The sequence below is a fragment of the Meriones unguiculatus genome, chromosome 8 (genome assembly GCF_030254825.1).
Source record: "Meriones unguiculatus strain TT.TT164.6M chromosome 8, Bangor_MerUng_6.1, whole genome shotgun sequence".
NCBI lineage: Eukaryota > Metazoa > Chordata > Mammalia > Rodentia > Muridae > Meriones > Meriones unguiculatus.
This window is the reverse complement of record NC_083356.1, coordinates 101,843,050-101,865,569: the sequence shown is the minus strand read 5'-3', so window position 1 is coordinate 101,865,569 and position 22,520 is coordinate 101,843,050. Positions and strand designations below refer to the sequence as shown.

General features: G+C 37.9%; 1 protein-coding gene across 11 annotated transcripts in view; it reads right to left on the bottom strand.

The window, feature by feature from the left end:
- Slc4a10 (solute carrier family 4 member 10) overlaps positions 1-22,520 on the bottom strand; it is a 287,257-nt gene that overhangs the window by 43,589 nt on the left and 221,148 nt on the right. For all 11 annotated transcript variants that reach the window (XR_009593862.1, XR_009593863.1, XM_060390263.1 and 8 more), the window contains 4 exons: positions 9,413-9,518; positions 3,281-3,442; positions 1,473-1,586; positions 70-231 (listed from right to left, as the gene is read on the bottom strand). Coding sequence is in view for 9 of the 11 variants with exons in the window: in XM_060390263.1 (XP_060246246.1) it covers positions 70-231; positions 1,473-1,586; positions 3,281-3,442; positions 9,413-9,518 (544 nt within the window). In the remaining 2 variants the exon portion in view is untranslated. The remainder of the gene's footprint in view (positions 1-69; positions 232-1,472; positions 1,587-3,280; positions 3,443-9,412; positions 9,519-22,520) is intronic.

Sequence of the window (22,520 nt, the reverse complement as noted above, 5' to 3'; positions counted from 1 at the left end):
AACCTACGACCACCAATTCCTATCAGGTAGGTAAAAATCATTTAAATTATAATGGATGTTAAAACACACCTTTAGCTTATGCTCTTTTCTGTTGATTATGACAGCTGTGATCTGTTGGTCCATGAAAATTAGGATAGTACAAAGCAAAGCTGGGATAATAGCAGCTATAATTGTCCACCACGGGTTTGGCCCTAAAGGCGTAACAAACCATCCACGGTCATCTCTGGTAGGCTGGGAAGAAAATGTAAGCATACATATCAGTAGCTAGACTGAAAAATATCTAATCAAACTAAGTCATACAGATACAAACATGGAATTCTTAATTATGGAATGATTGGCTAATAATTTAATAAATAACGAACTCTTGGAGCATTTACATCATTAAGAGATAGGCTAGGGTCAGATAGAAGGGGAAGTGGACTAGGGGAGAGGCATAGGGGGAGAAGAGGCAGGGAGAGTAGAACTGGGAGGAGATGAGGGAGGGGGTCACAGCCAGGATACAAATTGAATAAATTGTAATAAATGATAATAATTTAAAAAAAAACAAAAAAAGAATATTGTCACAGGTATTGTGAAAAAAAAAAAACACCATTCTACTTGTTTTATCTTTTATCCCATTTTCTCTTCATAACACTGTAAAGATGAAATTGAGACATAGGGCACGACAGTAAATTGTCTAAGGTTCCAGGTCTGTTAATTAATTGAGGTTGAATTTTGGCTAGCAGACTAATTTAAAAGGTATTCTCTATCAACCCCTGTATTAAATAAATAACAACAAAACACCACTTACTGTCTATATTTAAAACTTCCCATTGAATACTATGCTAGAAGCAAGAGGGAACTTTCTTTTAGGTTAGAATCACAAGTAGACATGTAAGCAGAATGTTTTGGTATAATACGGAATTTATTCTAGGTGTGTGCCCAGGCTACCGCATGACAAAAAAGAACAAACAGAAACTTAGTGACACCAGAAGCACAGCAAAAGGTTCAAAGCATGGTCCCAGAGGAATTCATTATGACAGTAAACGATCCTATGAGAGTCCCTAGCTCTGCCTGAAAGATGAGCAAACAGGCCGAGACAGTAAATTACTGGCTTCAAGGACATATCCCGCCCTTATAACGTGGTTGCAGTACTCATCCCAAGCCTATTCTTATCTGTTTTTCAAACCCTATTCACTTCACAGTTCTGCCTCACAATAATGCATGTTCCTTAGTTTCAGAAGGCTTCTGTAGTGTTTAGGCATGTTGTATTGCATGTTTACATTCTAACTGTAACAGAAAAACATTCAATCAGTCTTCAGGTTTCATTTTTATAATTCTTTTTAGTATCAGACAATTTATTTCTTAATCTATTAATGTATATTGTTAATGCTCTCATGAAAATCCCAGGTACTGGATGGAGTCACAGATATCATCTATTAGACACAGAGAGGTAGAAAAGCAGGAATATATTAAGTGCTGGATAAATGTACCTTGAAAACACTTGGTACTTGTAGTTTCGGTGATGGGATCCCAATGGCATAGTCAATTAAAACCATACACAGAATTGTAAGAAAAACTGCAAAATCACTCACTATGGATCGAACCTAAGAATAATGAAAATGTTGTTACTTGAGGGAAGGAGATGTAAATAACTGGGAATATTCAGGAGCAGTCTTGGATCATACTTTATAAGCAAATATTATGAACATAATATCATGATGTTACATTGTATGCTCAGTATACAATACTGTCAGTAGTTACGCTACAATCTGAATACATATCTATGTCTCTAGCCACACTTTTCAGAATAAAAATTTATTGAACAGAAATATTGGTGCTCATTTTCTTTCCAATATTTACTTAAAAGTATTTATTACAAGACCAAGTATGAGAAAATGTAGAGCGTAGAAAAAAATATTATCTGGCCTGCATCTGATGAATTTTAGGATGCTCTCATAGAAGTTATATTTTAACATCGTGAATCCAAAGGACCATTGAATGAAATTACCTGTTTTTACTAAAGATGTATGCTCTAATTATTTTTACTTAAATTAGTAATGTACACAACAGTGTGGGCAAATTTTAAATTTTCTGTTATTTAAAATGAATTTTATATAGGCCACTTTTCAAACCATTGTAGAAAGCCGCTGTGTAGCGGCTGCACAGGTCAGGGTGCACACAAGTCAGAGCAAGAGCCTCCTTAAGTCCCGGCCCTCCGTGCTTCTCACTGGTAGGGGACTTGACTAAGGAGGCCAGGCAAAGCACAGGCTCGGGCACACCGGGATCCACCTGCCCCTCCAACCTCGCCCTGTCTGGGATCACAGGTCTGTGCTTTTTTTTTTTTTTTTTCCTTTAACATGGATTCTGGGGCTCTGGCTCAGGTTCTCATCCAGCAAGTGCTTTACTGACCGAACCATCTTCCAAGCCCTACAAGGACATTGTGAGTAACTATCCTTAAAAAACTACCGGTAATCTTTGTTTTCTATTAGGATGCTTCTGAAGCATACACACAGAGTACTTAGGATCACTGTTCCAACACTCAGAGACTAATTCAGCATTGCTCAGGTTCAGGTCAGAGGTGGAGGAAACGAGTCTGTCATCCTAGCCAAGAAGAAAGCGGCAGGAGAAGCAGCTCTCTGTGGAAGAAACTCTTCCTGACACATTTGCCAAAGCAGATTTTTTTTTAATGTGTTTCTTAACCCCCAAACATTTGTTTCTTTGTTTTGTTTTGTGTTTTTCTATTTCAGCCCTGCCCCTTTTCATGGTGGAATAGATGTCATGGACATTACTTTACAGTGTTACAGTGTTAAGTATTGAACCCAATTCGTTCTGTTTTCTTGCCAATTATTCAGATACAAGCACAGTGGGTTAGGGGAAAGGACTGATGCTTTTAAAGGTAGACAAGAAAGTAGTTCAAGTGCACAGCGCAGGGCTTCTCCATTTAGAGTGTAACCATGGCTCCTCTAGATATCTGTCAGGCTGCCACAGGCCCACTGCTCACTAGGCAAGAAAGTGACAATCAATAAAATGCTGTGTGATTTGACTTTACAACCGATACCTGGGAAAGGAAGTGTTGATCCTTTCAGTCAGAAGAAACACCTGCAAGGCTTGTGCCATGTCCAGCACCTGTGTCACAAAGCGCTTCTTCTTCAGCCCCTTTCACCTTCATCTTCCCGTCAGCCTACATCTAACTCACCAATTCACTCACCATGAAACCTTCCTATGATTCCCTTCCTTCGTTAGTAACCCTCAACTGCGTTAGCTTACATTTGGATCAGGACTGTTCGAGCCCAAGTACCTTGGTTGGGAAATAACGGCTGGTCTTGAACTGCTTCAGGGTGGCTGACATAGTAACGGTGGAGAAGAACAGGATCACCGACCAGAAGAGGACATCGGGCACGTAGGGGTGGCCATGGCCACAGGCTCGCCCGACATACTCCCCGTGCAGTGATCTGCACTCCTGCAAGGGAAGGGAGACAGAGCTGGTAAGGAAAGCTCAGTGCTTTTCCTCCAGAAAACTAGCACCTGATCAACTGTAGCTGATACGTGGAGACTGTTCCTCGATGGCTCCCACAGGGCATTTAGCAGATATGATACCTACCTTCAAGGTTCTACTTGGAAAGGTATTAAGCCTAACATCTATTAAGTTCAAGATAACAAATGTATTTAAAGTGTGGTAGGTTGCATAATGCATAGTTTACAGTAACATCAGATACATGACAAAGCATTTAAAGATATCATTTTGATTATTTTGACGCCCAGACCATAGATAGATGTTTTTATTTGTATGTGATATCAGAGAAGGCTGAGGCATGGAGAGACTGAGCAATGCATTTCAGTCTCCTGCCTCATCAACGCTGTGTGGTAGAGCGGGGCAAATGCACTGCTCCTGTGGTAGGAATTATAGATTATTAAAAAACAACGATTACCTTGAAAAACTAGTTCAAAATACTAAGAAATATCAGAAAATCAACTAGAAAACAATGACATATTAAAGAAATGGAATCTTTTAAATTTAATTTTATTTATGTATTTATTTTTTACAACTCATTCGCTTTTTGTCCCTGCTGCAGTCCCTTCCCTTGTCTCCTCCCAGTATCACCCACCCTCCCTCTACTTCCCCTATGCCCTCTCTCTAGTCCTCTGATAGGGGAGGACTTCCTCCCCTTCTATCTGACCTTAGCTTATCTGGTCTCATTAAGGGCTGGCTGCATCATCTTCCTCTGTGGCCTGGCAAGGCTGTACCCTCCGAGGGAGGTGATTAAAGAGCTCATTTAGAAAGGCAAATAGGAGAGACATGAGAAGTAGGAGAAGACAAGGAATAGGACAGGAGCCTTCCACAGAGGACCTCGAAAGATTCTACCCACCAGGGTATTGAAGGAGAAACTGAGGAGACTCATAGCCAAACTTTGGGCAGAGTGCTGGAATCCTTATGGAAGAAGAGAGAGATAAAAAAGACCTGGAGGGGGGCTGGAGAGATGGCTCTGAGGTTAAGAACACTGGCTGCGCTTCCATAGGTCCTGAGTTCAATTCCCAGCAACCACATGGTGGCTCACAACCATCTATAATGAGATCTGGTGCCCTCTTCTGGTGTGAGTACATGCAGACAGAATATTGTATACATAATAAATAAGTCTTTAAAAAAAAAGATTTTCCTGTCCCCCCCTGGAGGGGACAGGAACTCCACAAGAAGAACAACAGAGCCAAAATACCAGGACCCAGGAGGCCTGAAGAGACTGATACTCCAACCAAGGACCACACATGGAGAAGACTTAGACCTCCTGTTTAAAGGAAGCCCACTGCTGTTCAGTTTCCAAGTGGGTTTCCTAGTAAGGGGTACAGGAGCTGTCTCTGACAAGAAATGGAATCCGATACAGTAACTCCTAAATTCAAAGAACAAATGATGAAAAATTATTACATGATCAAGGTAAAGTTCATGTTTCTCTGCTTCCCTGTGGACTTTCTTTTGATTTCCTTCCTTCCTTCCTTCCTTCCTTCCTTCCTTCCTTCCTTCCTTCCTTCCTTTCTTTTTTTCTCCCTCCTTTAAAGGAAAAAAAGGAAAGGAAGAAAAAATATTTTTAATTACTGCCTTAGCCATTAGGTGGCAGCAAAGTCAAAAAGAATTTTAAGATAAAACAGTATTTTATAAAAGCATTAAATATCGTGTAAGAAAAAAATATTTCTAAGTCATCTTAAAAAACTTTTGTATGAGATAATTATATTACTCTCTTCAAAATAAATAGAAATACAATGGCTTAAAGAACCCAGGAAATTATTTAATCTTCTAGGAATTTTTAATAGTACAAAGAAAATTTAGAGATAAAGTATTTCCACTGAATCAAATCTCAAGCGCCTGACTTCACCTATAGCTTTAAAAACTCCCTGAAATATTTTAGAATAGGTAAGTGGCCACACTGTTACCTGAAAACAAGCAACCAAGCAGTAAACCCTCCTTGACACAGGTTCCCAAAATAAAGTTCTTAAGAAATCCTATCAAGATACTCCAACCAAGGACCATGCATGGAGATAACCTAGAACCTCTGCGCAGATGTAGCCCATGGCAGCTCAGTGTCCAAGTGGGTTCCCTAGTAAGAAGAACAGGGACTGTCTCTGACATGAACTCAGTGGCTGGCTCTTTGATCACCTCCCCCTGAGGGAGAAGCAGCCTTACCAGGCCACAGAGGAGGACAATGCAGCCAGTCCTGAAGAGACCTGACAGGCTAGGGTCACAGGGAAGGGGAGGAGGACCTCCCCTATCAGTGGACTTGGGGAAGAGCATGGAAGGAGATGAGGGAGGAAGATGAGGGATTGGGAGGGTATGAGGGAGAGGGCTACAGCTGGGATACAAAGTGAATAAACTGTAGTTTATATAAAAAAATTTTAAAAACCAAAAAAGTAAAAATAAAACTCTTACCAGATAGGAAAAAAATACAATTAAACTGCCCAACAGACCCCACAGTGTCTTGTTAAGCTCATTCAGAGGACAGAAACATAGCTACTGAAAAACTACAGAATAATCCTCTAGGCTTTATTCATAGCTTTAATTTTCCTTCTGTAAAACTGAATAAATAAAATAGAAACAACAAACAACAACAACAAAACCCCCAAACAACCCAAAACCGAATCCTTGACTTTTCCAATCTCTTTTTGTGTGCATGTCAGAAATGCTTTGAGTAATCAGCATAAGGTGTACCAGGATATTTAAGCAGAGGTGGGGAGAGCCCCTCACACAAAGTATTGATTGTGAGCACCTGCAATCTTGTATGCACGTGTGAAAGCTTCTAAACATTCTTTGGATGTACATGGGTCGTATCCTCTCCTCAGATACTAAGAATGATCACTCCGGTGCCATGTCCATAACAAACCACCCCCGCCCAAGCCTAGTTATTTCAACTCAAAGCAAATTGTACTATTTTTTTTTCTTGTTTTCCAGGGGATGGTGCTGTGATTTTAAAAAGTAAATTTTATGGCCTACAGAATTTGACATTTATTTTCAGTTTTATGCTATCTGTGTGTGCAACACACACACACACACACACACACACACACACAGAGAGAGAGAGAGAGAGAGAGAGAGAGAGAGAGAGAGCAGAGAAAGAAAAAGAGACAGAGACTAAGAGACAGGGAGAGAAACAAGTCCTAAAATTTAAAAGTATAAACAAATTCTAAAACCTTTTCTTTCATTTCAGTCTAACGTGGTTCAGCATATAATGGGTATTCAAAAGATACCTGGTGACAAACATATTCTAATTACTCTTCAAACGTATTCTATTTCAACAATTATGTAAGTTGGCAAAAATTAGAATTAAAATTATGACTATGATTACGAAAATAGGAATTTAAAGTTATGAGTATCTTTCCCTTGTATATGTACAGGCTGAAAAGCATTGAAACAATTTTCAAGCACCTGATAATCACTTTCCTTTCTTTTTAAAAAAGATTTTGCTATTATACTATTATTACAATATTCCTATCCCTTTTCCTTCCTCCAAATGTTCCCATATATACCTCCTTGCTCTCTTAAAATTCATGGCTTCTCTTACATCAACTGTTATTACAGGCATGTGTGAAATATTTTACAGTGTGTCTAAGTATTCTTTAGCATGGCTGACATTGAGATATGCCGACTATACTTATGTACATACACAGAGACAGAGATCTGAGTGTACTAGCTTGCCATGAAGTTGAATTAAATAGTAAACACGTGAGATAAAAGTAGTTCATCATAACCATTTGGTAGTTATCAAACATTCAACACTCCGGCTTTGATTCATTCTCTGTCCTTTCCGAGTTATCAAAGTATATAAATTAGTAATCATAAGATACAGTATGATGAAATGAAATAATATATGACATGCAAAATATATACTATGTAAATTAAATATTATATCAATATTTTTACAAAATAGTTGCAAAAGTCATCAATATAGTGTTTTATTAATGACACACATTTGACAAATAATTATTGTTATGCTGAGAAAAAGCAGCATAAGATTACTAATTTTCATTGACTTAAGAATCATTGGTTTTTTTTCCTTTATGTAATATCAATATTGATGCAGGTCTGTTTCTGATCAAGAATATAAATTATCTATTGAAGGTGCTGCTATTAACTGTTGAAAAATAATATGAAATTTCTCCCATAGCATAACCCATAGTAGAGAACTTTAAAAAATAAGTCACCAAATGTTAAATTTGCTTTGCGTCTAAAGTAATATTCATAATCCTCTAGTTGATTTCAAAACTTCTATTGTCAAAGTTGGGTGGGTAGGAAAGTGGGGAGGATCTTAGAGGAAGTAGGGAGGAGGAAACATATCAAAATATATTGATTTAAAATTCTTAAATAAATTTTTAAAAATAATTCACATGGCTAATTACATCAAAGTAAAATATCTGTCTGTTAGAAGGCCATTGTTCAGGATTACCTAATACATAGAGTAAATTTTGCTATTTAGCACTAAATGACTCAGAGAATATATTATCAATTATTTTGCTAAATAATTCAGACTGGATTATTTTGAATTTGTACTGAAGAGGAAAATAGAAATAAAAGAAACAAAAAGAAGCTCTTTAGCTATAATTCAATTTATAAACAGGGACTCTTGAAAGAACACTCACTACAAGCATCCACCATGACACCAGATCTAAATTCTCAATAAACTGAATTGTACTTTCTTGTTCACACCATCAATTCCTTGAAAATAACAAAGGACACTGCTGTTTTCAAGATGCCTGGATTTTAAAAGTGAAATTTGTGACCTATAAAATTCAACATTTAATTTCTCTTTTATGCTCACTGTATGTCAAACACACACACACTCTCTCTAGAGAGAGAGAGAGAGAGAGAGAAAATGAGAGAGAGCACGCACAGGAGAAAATTAAGGTCATAAAATATAGGCCGGGATTAAATTGTAAATCAAGAGTAAGTAATTTGCTTTTAATTATGAAAAACGTATATATCAGAAACAGGTAATAGGTCATATTCTTAACTAAACATATTTAGAGGCTTATAAAATTTTATAACAAGAATATTTCTATTTTCCATTAGCAGACTCAGTAAAATAGTACATATTTGATTAAATGATATAGAATTTGTTTGGCTTTGTGCTGATGCCTATAAGGAATTTTGAGAACATACAGGTAGGTAAGGTGGGATATTAATGTTTATAACTGAAAGGAATAGGAAAAAGTGGGGCTACTCAGGGGTTTTCATACTTATTATAAAGAACATTTTTTAAAACCAAATTTCTTGTTTTCACTGAAGAGAAGTGAAGCTTGTAAATACAGATTATATGATATGCACACACATGAGGTAAAGAGTAAGGACAGAAAAATGTTCCTATGGAAAAAAAATTACAAAGCACCTAAGTGAATAAAACAAAGGTACAGAATTTAACCATTATAGACAAAAATATGTCTACCCCCCTCTTTTTTTCTGAGAAGACTAAAGAATAAAAATGGAAATGAGAAATCTGTTGAGAAACATATGAGATTTTTTTAAACTGTCATGTTCATCAGAGACGAGTATTTACAGAAAATATCAGGCTCATCCTCTCCCCTCAGCCTGTTCTGAACAGTGCGAGAAGCGTTGCAGAATAAAGTAGAACGTCAAAGTCTGTCGTGTGCAAGGTAGGATGTGCCCCACTAAGACGGTTTCATTGAAGTCACTTGTTCTACTATATAACATTGACTCTAGCCCTCTTTTTCTGTTTGTGTAAATCTCCAAAGAAGCTTAGGCCTAGGGAAAGAATTTTTTTTTCATAAGGGATGAAACCCCAATTATGGATAGACTTTAAGACAAAGCTACCACTTGTATGGGTTTGTATTTTCAAAATTCTTATCTTATTAGCAATAACTGATTAAAAATGTCAATAAAAGTCTTTACAGTAAATGAGGCACGATGTGACATCTTTTGTCATGTTTTACTTACTGACACAGTTAGGTTCCCCCAAATTATGTCAGAGGCAGAAATATTGGACTCCCTCCATTCCTTCAGTGTATCATTGCTGGGACTATGTGGCTCCATACAGTTACATCTGAAAGAGCAAAATAATTTCTTTTCTGAAATAAGCAGATATTTTTATTGTATCCAAAGCATATGCCTGAGAATTCACTTTCCCTAGATAAAGCACATCATCTGACAGGCATGTAGCTGGGCCATCCAAACCTCGCTTGGAAAGACTATGCCTACAACCAGAATTAGCATGTTGGAATACTAGACCATTTTTCAGCATGTTCTACAGTGAGAGACCATTCCAACATCTACTTGCCTGTAACTTATAAACCACCTGAAAAATTACAAGTATCCAGTGCATTGTAATAAGATTAACCTACTTTACCCATTTGTGCAATCGCATTAATTAAAAATGAAGGTGACATTTAATTCATGCTCTAAAGGTCACGTATAACTTTACCATACAATTCTACCTTAGTGAAAACCCTAGATATCCCTTTGCTGATGAATGACAATTGTACTAAAGATCAAACAATCAATACGCATTTTTAGTACATGCTGTGTGATGGATACTGAATATTACAGGCTCTGTGATGGATGCTGAATTCATTCATAGTCCTTTTACCTTGTCTACTGGGGAGCATTTTCCTAAAGAACATATTTCAAACGGTGCTTGGGCTCCAAGACAACCCACCTGGGCCACAGAGCTGGCAAGTTCATTACACTGCTGCTTTAGTTATGTTAATAAAATTGTAGAACCTGACTTCCAATGCTAAGATTGTTTCTATAGGAAAGTATCTCTCTGCCCAGAAAACACTCTCTCTTTTTCTACCACAGAAACTTGCTTTGCTCATTACCTCGATTTTTTTCATTCTTTGTGGAGTTATATAATCTGTCACTGTAAGAAATCCTACTTGAGATGGGCTGCAAGGACAGCATGATTTTGGCTGTCACTAAAGGAAGACAGAATTTCTCCAACTGAGCTCACTTGGAGAGGGTTCCAGTGAGAAAGTTAGTGAGGAGGGTTTTAAGGCAATGGGAAGTGGAAGCATTAGTTACCATAGGCAGTTACTGACTTCCACGGCAGCAGAGACTATGAGCAAAAAGAAACAAAGGTGCCGGAGGTGTAGCAATAAATAGTAATTATAGCTGTTCCTGAGTCCTAGACAAGTGATGCACTGTGGTAGAATACAGGTTTTTATGCCAGAAAGCTCAACCATCGGACTATGTAACCACGGGCAAATGAGTTAACCATTCTAAATATGTTTCCTGTTATGGGAAATGGGATTTAAAATGCTTATTACCTACTAGAGCTAATATGAAGAAGAGGTTAACATTAACATTTCTCACAGTGAGTGTTGTGTATCAGATGGACAGTCTCCATCTATCTCTGTATGTCTCTCTCTGTATCCTCTTTCTCTTTGTCTCTACCTGTTCTCTCTCTCTGTCCCTCTGTCTCTGTCTCTGTCTCTGTCTCTGTCTCCCTCTCCCCGACCCCGGACACTCTTGGTGGGTTTAGTACACACTTGGTTCTCTTTGGAATTGTGGCTGCTCTCATCAGGATCATGATCATTACTGTTTTCTAGCTCCTTCTTCAGTCATTCATAATACATAACAATTGTTCCCCCTCATATAACATGAAAGGAAGATCAGTGCTTTCTCTAACATGCTGGAGTTCTCTTAATTTACTTTCAAAGTAAACTTGTATGCAGTCAGTTCAGATTCTGCATTTATATCTTCCATCAACTGTGGGTTAAAAATATGCAGAGACCCTGCTGGGATGCTGAGACTCATAGCCAAACTTTGGGCAGAGTGCAGAGGAGCCTAGGGAAGAAGGAGGAGATAAAAAGACCTGGAGGGGACAGGAGCGCCACAAGGAGATGAAGAGAGCCAAAAACTCTGGGCCCAGGGGTGCCTGCAGATAATGATGAATCAACCAAGAACCATGCATGGAGAGGACCTACACCCCCTGCTCAGATGTAGCCATGGGCAGCTCAGTCTCCATATGGGTTCCCTAGTAAGGGGAGCAGGGGCAGTCACAGGCATGAACTTGGTTGCCTGCTCTTTGAGCAACTCCCCCTGGTGAGGTGGCCTTATTACAACACAGAGTAAGAGGAACAAGACAGTCCTGATGAGACTTGACAGGCTAGGGTCAGATAGTAGGGGAGGAGGACCTCCCTATCATATAGGAGGGATAACGTAGTCATACCATACACCAAAATTAGGTTTGAATCCTTGTTTTATTCTGACCCTGTAAGTCCTGCTCTTTCAGCTGTAATATGATGCTTCTAAATAGAAGCTGGCCCCATTTCTATCAAGATGGCTAGAAAACTAGAAATGTGCCAGATATAATGAAGCAATTTCTATTTCACTATTCCTCCACTATTTCCTTTCCTTAGGACCTGTCTCCTTTAAGATATCCCCTCAAAATGTCCTGCACTCTTGCCCCTTACTATGACTAGTACCTTCACCAGCCTTATTCCTGCTGTTTGGTGTCCTGTTTCTCACAGCCTCACATAGACTTGGTAATGTAGCTTCCCCATTCACTTTGCTCACCATGCATGAATTTCCTTGGGGCAGTGGTCTCTGCTATCTGGAGTGACTGCATTTATTGTGTTAGTGAACACAGTGTCATAAAGTGCTATGCATTCCTGGCATCCTATTTTCATTTCTACGATAACAGTGATATTCTGGAAGTGCTAAGGTAGAAAAGAATTTAAAAGAAAAGACATATTTTGGAGTGTATCTTAGTTACCTATGCCTCCATGGCAGGGCTCTATGACTAACGACTTTTCTCAAATCAGTTCCAAGTTGGGAAAATATTTTAGTCTAAAATATTTATTTGATAATGAAGACATGAATAGCCAAGAAAATCATTGTTCTTTCTAGAGTTCACACATGAGACATCCGAGCTCTCAGCAGACAGGTTTTGTGGTGTGTATGCTTACATTGAAAGTTTAAGTTATCTCTGGAACTCAGCATGCAGCCATCAGTAAAGTGTGTGTCTAGCAACGTGAGACCAGGGGTGAACCCTAGTACAGAAATGGGAAAAAGTGAATGATCTCTGGAAGCCCTGGAGACTCAAATGGGACTTCTGCATGCTGGGCACTCATGAGCTTAACTATGAATCAAGAATAAAATGAGAAAAATCACATCTTCCCGTGATATGAAATCAATCCAAAGTATTTTCAGCCTGCCTAAAGTTTAAAGCAAAGAAATAAAATTTAAAAAGAAGTAGCACTGTGAGGGTATAAAATCTGAGTGAAGGACAAAGTCTTTGGTTAATTTCACCCAAGTCAATTTCTAGAGACTCTAGCAATACAGTGGAATTGCTAATACAAGACCATTATTTAGATGTATAATCACTACATTGGATTTTCCAGCCAAAATCAAAGCAAGCATGTACCTGAGGGATCTTGGATATATCATTTAAGCAATCTATGTTACCATTTCCTCATCTATAAAATGGCAATGACCGTCATCAAGTTCATAGGCTATGTTGAGAGCAAACAAATTAACACTGGCAAAAGCCCCAAGACAGGATCTACCATAAGTAAATATTAGTTACGTGTTCTGTACCATAAATATGGTTATTACTATTGTGACAATCACATGCCCCTGGAATAAAAAGTAGAAGAACAAGGCTGGAGGAAGGACCACTCCTCTGCTTCATCATTGTTTTTCTCTCTATTATTACTACAGCTCGGTAGTTATATACTTAAAGCCAGGAACAGTGATACCCCCACTACTTCTTTCATTATTCAGGCTTGTTCTCTCCCCACTCTCACCCCATGCGAGTGTTCAAATTGGCGACGTGGAATTCAAGATTATTTTTCAATTTCTGTGACTAAGTTAATTGGTAATTTGATGGTGGTTACCCTTATTCTATAATTTGCTTTCAGTAGCAAGGACATTTTCACAATATTTTTCCTCTCATCCCATGAGCTTGGGAGGGAGGTTTTCCATCTTCTTATTTCTTCTACAGTTACTTTCTTTGATGTCTTAAAGTTTTTATTTTATACATCTTTCACTTCCTTAGTTAAACTTATTTCAAGATGATGTTGTGGGATTCTGTGTTCAAGATACTGTGAATGGGATTGTTCTCCTAATTTCTCTAATTGTTGTCATTTGCATATAGGAGAGATACTGACTTTTACATGGTAACTTTGTATATCATTACTTTGTTGAATAAATTTATCAATTATAGAAGTTTCCTGGCTGAGTATTTAGGTACTTTTATAGAGATAATTCTATCATCTGCACATGGGGGTGATTTTACTTCTTCCTTCCCTATTTGTATCCCTTTGCCTCTTTCACTCATCTTATTGCTCTAGCTAATGCTTAGGAAATATACTGAACAGGAATAGGGAGAGCAACATTCTGCTCCATTCTTCAGTAGAAATGCTTTGAGTTTTCCTCAATTTAACATGATGTTGGCTGTGGGCTTCCTGTATGTTGTCTTTATTCTGCTGAAATACATCCGTTGTACCTAGATTCTCTAGGACTTTTATCATTCAAGGATGTCAGATTTTGTCAGAAAGCCTTCTATCCATCTAATGTGATGATCATGATTTCTGAAAATCAGAATAAAATGCCTTGTAGTAATGGATCGGTTGTCTTAAAATGCACTTTTTATAAAAACTTGTCCTCTGTTATCCTTTGCTTCCTATAGAAAAGCAGGTTCTCTGGGCAATCCTGTTTATATAAATGGCCACAAAGTGATTATGTAAGCAGTGCAATCCAATGCCCTCATGCAGAAGCATTTGCTTTGATTTCGTGACTAATGGAGGTGAGCTGGCTTCCGTACACAAGTGCTTATGGCTGTCTTCTAGAAAGCATCATTTGCTAGAACTCCCTTTAGCATTATCACTAATTTTAGTTCCTGGGCTACAGATCCTGTCCCTTTGCCTTAGGAGTTATTAATAGTGCTCTCCTTTCTGTACTAAATAGAAAGGGTTTGTGATTTCTTTGTTTTTTTTTTCAACATTTTTATTGACTAAATTAGTCCCTAAGAGTACTTCGTAGCAATCATATATAAAACAATATATAATATTACAGAATATAGAATTACAGAATCACATATTTGTAGAAGCTAAACATTTTTTATTTAAATAATATTTTGATTCATAATAATAAAGTCATACCACAGAATATTCATCTTATATAAAAATAAATACAATGTACACACTCTTTCTACTTAATTTTTTCTATATGCTTACTAACAAATATAAAATAGGTAAGCCATCAAGTTAGAAAGAGCATTACATTAGAAAACAAGTTCTATCCCACTATGCCTTACTTGATATTGGTAAGTCAGAAACCATTAACTTATTTTTAAAGCAAATATTATCTCCTTCACAAAATCTGAATAAACACAAAATTATAGAAAAACAAAAATCCAGAGAAACTTCACTGGATGATGTGATGGCTTTTTATAGTTAAAAGTTCTCTGATTTAATGCTAGCTGTATTCTAGGTCAGGACATCAGCTTCTTGAGGTACAAAATGCACATTATCTCAATATCAGTGCTGGGGTATTTTAACGTAAATTGAAACACCATTAAATATCACTGTAAGTATTTCAGAATACATCCTTAAATTTAGGTCAGCTCAGAAGCAAAGAGAAAGTGGGTCAGTACATCACAGACTGTGAACTCTCTAAGAATAGTCTTTCTATCTCACCAAAATCTGGTGTATAACATGTGGCTATTTGATTCATTTGTAAGGAAACAGGCCTCTTTTTAATATTGAGTAATGATGTAACTTTCTGCCTTCTCATTGTCTTTGTCTAGAAAATATGCAAGATAATTCTACTTGGGCCCCGAATCAAACTAAAATTACAGGGAAGTAAGAGAGCTGACAGTAGACAGGAAGAATAAATTGTTGACAGGCACTGTTAAGGAAGATGCATTAGCATCTACACAGCCCCCAGGGACACGGAAGATAGAAAGATGAAAGCACACCAGCTCCATTCCTGAAACTTTCACAGCTTATCAGAGCAGCAGTGAGAATGAAACATACCAATAATGAACTATTTTGGATACTACTGCTCCTGGAAACAGCACTTTATCATTAGAATAAGTTAGGTCAATACATGACTGAAACTAAAACCCAAGTTCTTTCCATATACAAAGGAACAAAATAGGAGCTAGGGAGTGTGACTCTAAAGTGTGGGGAACAAGAGCAAAATGAAGAAAGTACAAATTTTCTGCAAACCACAAGAAACAATCAATAGAGGAAGAAGCAATAAACAGAAAGGGACAAGTTACTTAAACTATTTTTCTGACAAGGTAAAATAACCAAAATATAGAAAAAAAAACCAATAATCCAATTTAGAAGTAGACAACGGCTATAAACTGTTTCCTCCCCACCCAGTGAGGAAGACATACAACTATCTTCTAACCAGTGTATGAACAAAATGCTCCACAGACCTGTCAGTCAGAAACAAATTTAAATTACAATGAGAAATCGCCACACTATAGATGGAATGAGTACTATCAAAAGATAAGAATGCTGGACAGAATATGGAAAAAAATGAACCCTTCGTATGATGGGAATGTAAATTAGTAAAATCACTGTGGAAAACCATGTGGAGTTAGCTCAGACAATTAAAAACAGAACTATAACATGATCCATCAATACCATCAGTAGTGGTTATATATTCAAAGAAGATGAAATCTAAGACACATTTGTACCTTTATGTTCATTGTATAACTAGTCATAAGAGGCATGAAACAAAATTAAGTGCAAATCAAACATGAGTAAAGAAAATTTTATATACACATATGCATATACATACATGCAAGTGTGTATGTGTGTATGAGAGAGAGAAAGAGAGAATAAAAGAGAGATACTATTCCTCCATAAAAGGAATATAATATGCCATCTATATGAACATGGATGGCAATTGTGTTCGGTAAAATAAGATAGGAACAACAATAAAAACACTAGATGAGTATAGTGAGAACTTTGGGTTTTTTAAAAACCCAGTTATGTTGGGAATATGTTTTCGTTTCAATCCCAGGTGTGGGATAAAGAGCTGCTTCAGACTGACCACAGCAGGTAACTATGATTTATCTCATGCTCTAGCAGGGGCGTGACTTTGCTGGCTGAAGATAATTAATGTTTGGAATTTGGGGGACTCTTCAGAGGACATGTAATGCTAGAGCCCCTAAAGAGCTCTGGCAGCTGCTACTCCTTCTCTTGTGGCTGCTTGTCCCTGTTGCTGCTGGTCCCTGCTACTACTGGTTCCTACTGCTGCTTTTGCTGGTTGCTGTTTTGTTGGATTGATGATTGTTGGTTGGAGATATCATGATGATAAAGATTGGACTTGTCCCAAGGAACCTGATCAGCAGGAAGTAGTCTAAAGAGATTACTTCCCTAATCAGCAGGAAGTAGTCTAAAGAAATCTATGTCCCTTTCCTCTCTATCCTTCTTTCTCTTGTACCTAGTGTTGGGGGTTTGGAAGGGATTGAGGTAGATGTTGGTAGGTGAAAGAACCCAATAAAATAGCCAAAAGCCTGTACAAGACTGCACTCATATGTGGAAAATGTTAATGTTAATCTTATAGAGGCTCAAAACAGAATGTTGGTTACCAGAGTCTGAGGAGAACAGTAGGGCAGGGAATATTCATAAAAAAGTTTCATGAATAGTTATAAGCCATTGTTACATAGGAGCAAGAAGTCATGCTGTTCTGCTGCACAGAAGAGTCAGTGCAGATAATGGTAACATACTGTCCTTTTCCAAAGAGCTAGAAAAAGATCAGTTTAAATGTTTCCACCATAAAGAAACAATAATGCTGAGTATATAACTTTACACAGATTATAAAATATACCTATGTATTCAAACGTTACCTATCAAAACGAATGTTATGTTAGTTTTAAAAACGATTTAGCTCTATTAGTGCAAGACTCCTTACACTCTGCTCAAAATTTGGCTCTGAGTCTCAACATCTGCTCTGATGCCCTGTTAGATGAATCTTCTCAGAGGACCCTCTATAGTAGGCTCCCATCCTGTTTCCTCTCTTCCACCACTTCTGGTGTCTATCTTGTTTGCCATTCTGAATAAGATTTAAGCATCCTCCCTAAGGTCCTCCTTAGTGTCTATAGATGGCTATCCTATATTACATGGTTAATACATGCTTATTAGTGATTGTAAATACCATGTCTGTCTTTCTGCTTATGAGTTACCTCACTCAAGATGATCTTTCCTAGTTTGATCCATTTTCCTACATGTTTCATGATTTTCTTGTTTTTAATAAGCTGAGTAGTATTCCATTGATGTACCACAATTTCTGTATCCATTCCTCCCCTGAGGGACAGATTCTGGCTATTGCAAATAAAGCTGCTATGAGCATAGTTGAGCAAATGTCTTTATTGAATAATGGGGCATCTTTTGAATTTATGCCTAGGGGTAGTATAACTGTATCTTGAGGCAGCACTATTCCTAATATTCTGAGAAAGTGCCAGATTGATTTCTAAAGTGGCTGTACAAGTTTGTACTCCCACCAGCAATGGAGGAAGGTTCCCCTTTTTCCACATCCTCTCAAGCATGTGTTATCACTTGAGTTTTTGATCTTAGCCATTCTGATAGGTGTAAGATGGAATCTCAGAGTTGTTTTGATTTTTATTTCACTGATGACTAAGGATGTTGAGCATTTCTTTTAAATGTTTCTCTGCCATTCCTCTGTTGAAAATTCTCTGCTTAGCTTTGTACTCCTTGGATTATATGGTTTATTGGTGTCTAATTTCTTGAGTTCTTTATATGTACTGGATATTAGCCCTCTATCAGATGTAGGGTTGGTGAAGATCTTTTCCCAGTCTGTAGGCTGTTGTTTTGTTCTGCTGACAGTGCATGGAGGGGACCTAGACCCCCTGCTCAGATGTGGCCTATTGGAAGATCAGGCTCCATGAGGCTCTCTGAATGATGTGATCAGGGGCTGCATCTATCGTGAACTCAGGTGACTGCCCTCTGATCACTCATCTCTGATGATGCAGCCTTGCCAGGCCACAGAGGAAGAGGATCCAGGCAGTCCTCTTGATGAGACTTAACAAGCTATGGGCGGATGGCAATAGTGGAGAACTCCCCCTTTCAGTGGACTAGGGGAAGGGGATGAGGGGAAGAGGGAGGAAGGGTGGAACTGGGGAAGTTGAGGGAGCAGGCTTCAATCAGGATATATAATGAATAAATTGTGAAGAAAAAATATGAAAAAAACCAATTTAACTCAAAATCAGGAACAGAAAATAAAGATAGCAAGTGTTTAATAAGAATAATAAATTAATTTTTTAGAATTTATTTTATTTTATGTGTAAAAATGTTTTGGCTGCATATATTTATTTACACTACTGATGCTCATGGAGGTCAGAAGAGGACATTGGATCTCCTGGAACTGGAGGGATATTTTTGTTGTGAACCACCATGTGGATTTGGGGACCTAAATCCAGGTCCTCTGCATGAACAAGTCCTCTTAACCCACTGCGCCACCTCTCCAACCCCAGATGATTCATTTATTGGTTGCTATTTGTTGATAAATATTTCATGGAGCGCCTACCCATATATTTGTTTCACTGTTAAGATAACATACAATACACAATTTAGAGAAGAAAAGATTTTTGTCAAGATTCCATAATAGTCTCTTTAAAGTAGCACTAATTGGAGTCAGTGGGTTATTAAAAGAAGACTTGGGCTTGAGTTTGGGAAAAGGGGGTGTTGGGGAGACCTGGGAGAGTTGTAGAAGAAAATATAGAATACATACAGAGACATATTTATATGATATGTGGCAAGTTATTTACAGATACAGCGGCAACAAAAGTGCGCTCAACTATCCTGGTCCTACCATTGTAGAGATTAGTCTAGTGGAGGCACACGAGTATTATTCAACAAAGCACATGAAAACAGAACAAAATTATGTTGGTATTATGTCTATGTTATTATAGATTTATTTAATGCTGTATAAAAAAGGTCTCATGAGAGTCAGAATACAGTTTCCTACAATCTGTCTCATTCCTTATTTCTTGACTAGTGAGTTCTAATTAGTGAATGAACTGGGAAAGCACCCTTCATCTTCATCCTGTATTTCTAGTCAGCATTTAGAGTTCTCTGGTAGGCTGACATCCTACTTCGGCAATTTCTTCCAGATGATTTCTGCACCAAGTCAATATTCTAAGTTTTCAATCAGAACTTATTTCTGGATCTGCATATATTAATTAAATAGATATCAATATATAATTACATATGTTCATTCTATATTAAGATTCCTATAGTATGTCAATACATTAAAAATTTGTAGATTCAATGATTTTTTTTTAATCTTGAAGACTATGTTATTAGAAAGAAATCCAAAGCAGGCAAACTATAAACCCAGCAGCTGCATAAAGGACAAGAAATGGTGAAAGCATGACATTTAAGCCATCACGGAGGGCAGGTCAGACATATGGCAGACAAGCAGCTGAAAGGCAGGGAGGGGAGATCTAGAGAAAAAACAAATAAGTTCCAAGTGTTAGGAAAGGTTTGCTTAGAACAGAGATAGAAGTAAAAGGAAAAGTTAAGCCTTTCTGAGTAATTCAGAAAAGCGGGCAGATGTGCAGAGTAATATAATACCTTTAAAAAACAATTATATAATCAAATAAAATAAATTCCAAAGAATATGGAGGCCAGAGAAGCATATAGCAGGGGGAAAACTACTTGTTCTATTGGAGATGACCTGGATTTAGGTCCAAGAACCTTAATAGTGTTCACAAAAGCCTTTAACTCTAGTTTCAATGCATCCAACACCCTTTCCTGACCACCACAAACACAGTAAAAGATCTTCTGGGGGTAGCTCCATCCCTGATCTCAAGTTGTACTATAGAACAACAGTGTAAAAATAACATGGTACTGCATACAAACACACTGGTGGGTCAATGGAATTGAACTGAAGACAAAGAAATAAATCCATACAATGTGGACACCCGATCTTTAACAAAGATGCCAACCCATACAATGGAAAAAAAAATGATAGCATCTTCAACAAATGGTGCTGGTTTAACTGGAAGTCCACATGTAGACAAATATAAATTGACCCACATCTATCACCCTGCATAAAATTAAAGTCCAAGTGGATCAAAGATTTCACCATAAAACCAGACACACTAATTCTGTTGGAAGAAGAAGTGGGGAAGAATCTCAAACTCATTGGCACAGTAGACAATTTCCTGAACAGAACACCAACAGCTCAAGCCCTCAGATCTACAATTAATAAATGGGACCTCATGAAACTGAAAAGCTTCTATAAAGCAGAGGACACTGTCAATAGAACAAAATAATAGCCTACAGACTGGGGAAAGCTCTTCACCAACCCTACACCCTATAGAGGGCTAATAGCCAGAATATATAAAGAACTCAAGAAATTAGACACCACATTCTGGCCATTACAAATAAAGCTTCTATGAACATGATTGAGCAGATGTCCTTGTTGTATACTTGGGCATATTTTGGATATAAGCATGGGTGTGGAATATTCCTAATTGCTTGAGAAAGACCTGAGATTTTCCTCAGCTGAGGAATGGATAAGGAAATTGTGGTTATTTACGCAATGGAATGCTACTCAGCAATTAAAAACAAGGAAATCATGAACTTTGCAGGCAAATGGTGAGAACTAGAAAAGATCATCCTGAATGAGGTATTTCTCAAACAGAAAAACACATATGGTATATACTCACTTATAAGTGGATATTAGACATAAAATACAGGATAAACATACTAAAATTTGTACATCTAAAGAAGTTAAACAAGAAGGAGGACCCTGGGTAAGACAATCAATCCTCATGCAGAAGGCAAACAGGGTGAACATCAGAAGAGGGAGAAAGTAGGCAACACGACAGGAGCCTACCACAGAGGGCCTCTGAAAGACTTTACCCAGCTGGGTATCAAAGCAGATGCTGAGAATCATAGCCAAACTTTGGGCAGGGTGCAGGGAATCTTATGAAAGAAGGGGGAGATAGAAAGACCTGGAGGGAACAGGAGCTCCACAAGGAGAGCAACAGAACAAAAAATTCTGGGCCCAGGGGTCTTTTCTGAGACTGATACTCCAACCATGAACCATGATGGAGATAACCTAGAACCCCTGCACAGATGTAGCCCATGGCAGCTCAGTTTCTAAGTGGGTTTCCTAGTAAGGGGAACAGGGACTGTCTCTGACATAAACTCAGCGTCTAGCTCTGTGATCACCTCCCCCTGAGGGGAGAACAGCCTTACCAGGCCACAGAGGAAGACAATGCAGCCAGTCCTAATGAGACCCGCTAGGCTAGGGTCAGAGAGAAGGAGAGGAGGACCTCCCCTATCAGTGGACTTGGGGAGGAGCATGGGAGGAGATGAGAGAATGAGGGTGGGATTGGGAGGGGCTGAGAGAGGCACTATAGCTGAGATACAAAGTGAATAAACTGTAATTAATAAAAAAGAAATTAGGAATCAAAAAACGAATAATCGAATTAAAAATAAGGTACAGAGCTAAGCAGAGAATTCTCAACAGAGGAATATTAAATGGCAACTTAAATGCTCAACATCCTGAGTCATCAGGAAAGTGCAAATCAAAACAACTCTGAGATTCCATCTTACACCTATCAGAATGGCTAAGATCAAAAACTCAAGTGATAACACATGTTGAGAGGATGTGGAGAAAGGGGAACCCTTCTCCATTGCTGGTGGGAGTGCAAACTTGTACAGCCACTTTAGAAATCAATCTGGCACTTTCTCAGAATATTAGAAATAGTGCTACCTCAAGATCCAGCTATACTACCCTTAGGCATAAATTCAAAAGATGCCCCACTATTCAATAAGGACATTTGCTGAACTATGCTCATAGCAGCTTTATTTGCCATAGCCAGAATCTGGAAACAACCTAGATGTCCCTCAGGGGAGGAATGGATACAGAAATTGTGGTACATCTACACAATGGAATACTACTCAGCTTATTAAAAACAAGAAAGTCATGAAATTTGCAGGAAAATGGATGGAACTGAAAGTATTTTTAAATTTAACTGTAGTTTACATATATATGGGAAACTCCAGTAATAGAGCCTGAATTTTGCTTTAATTTATATATTAGC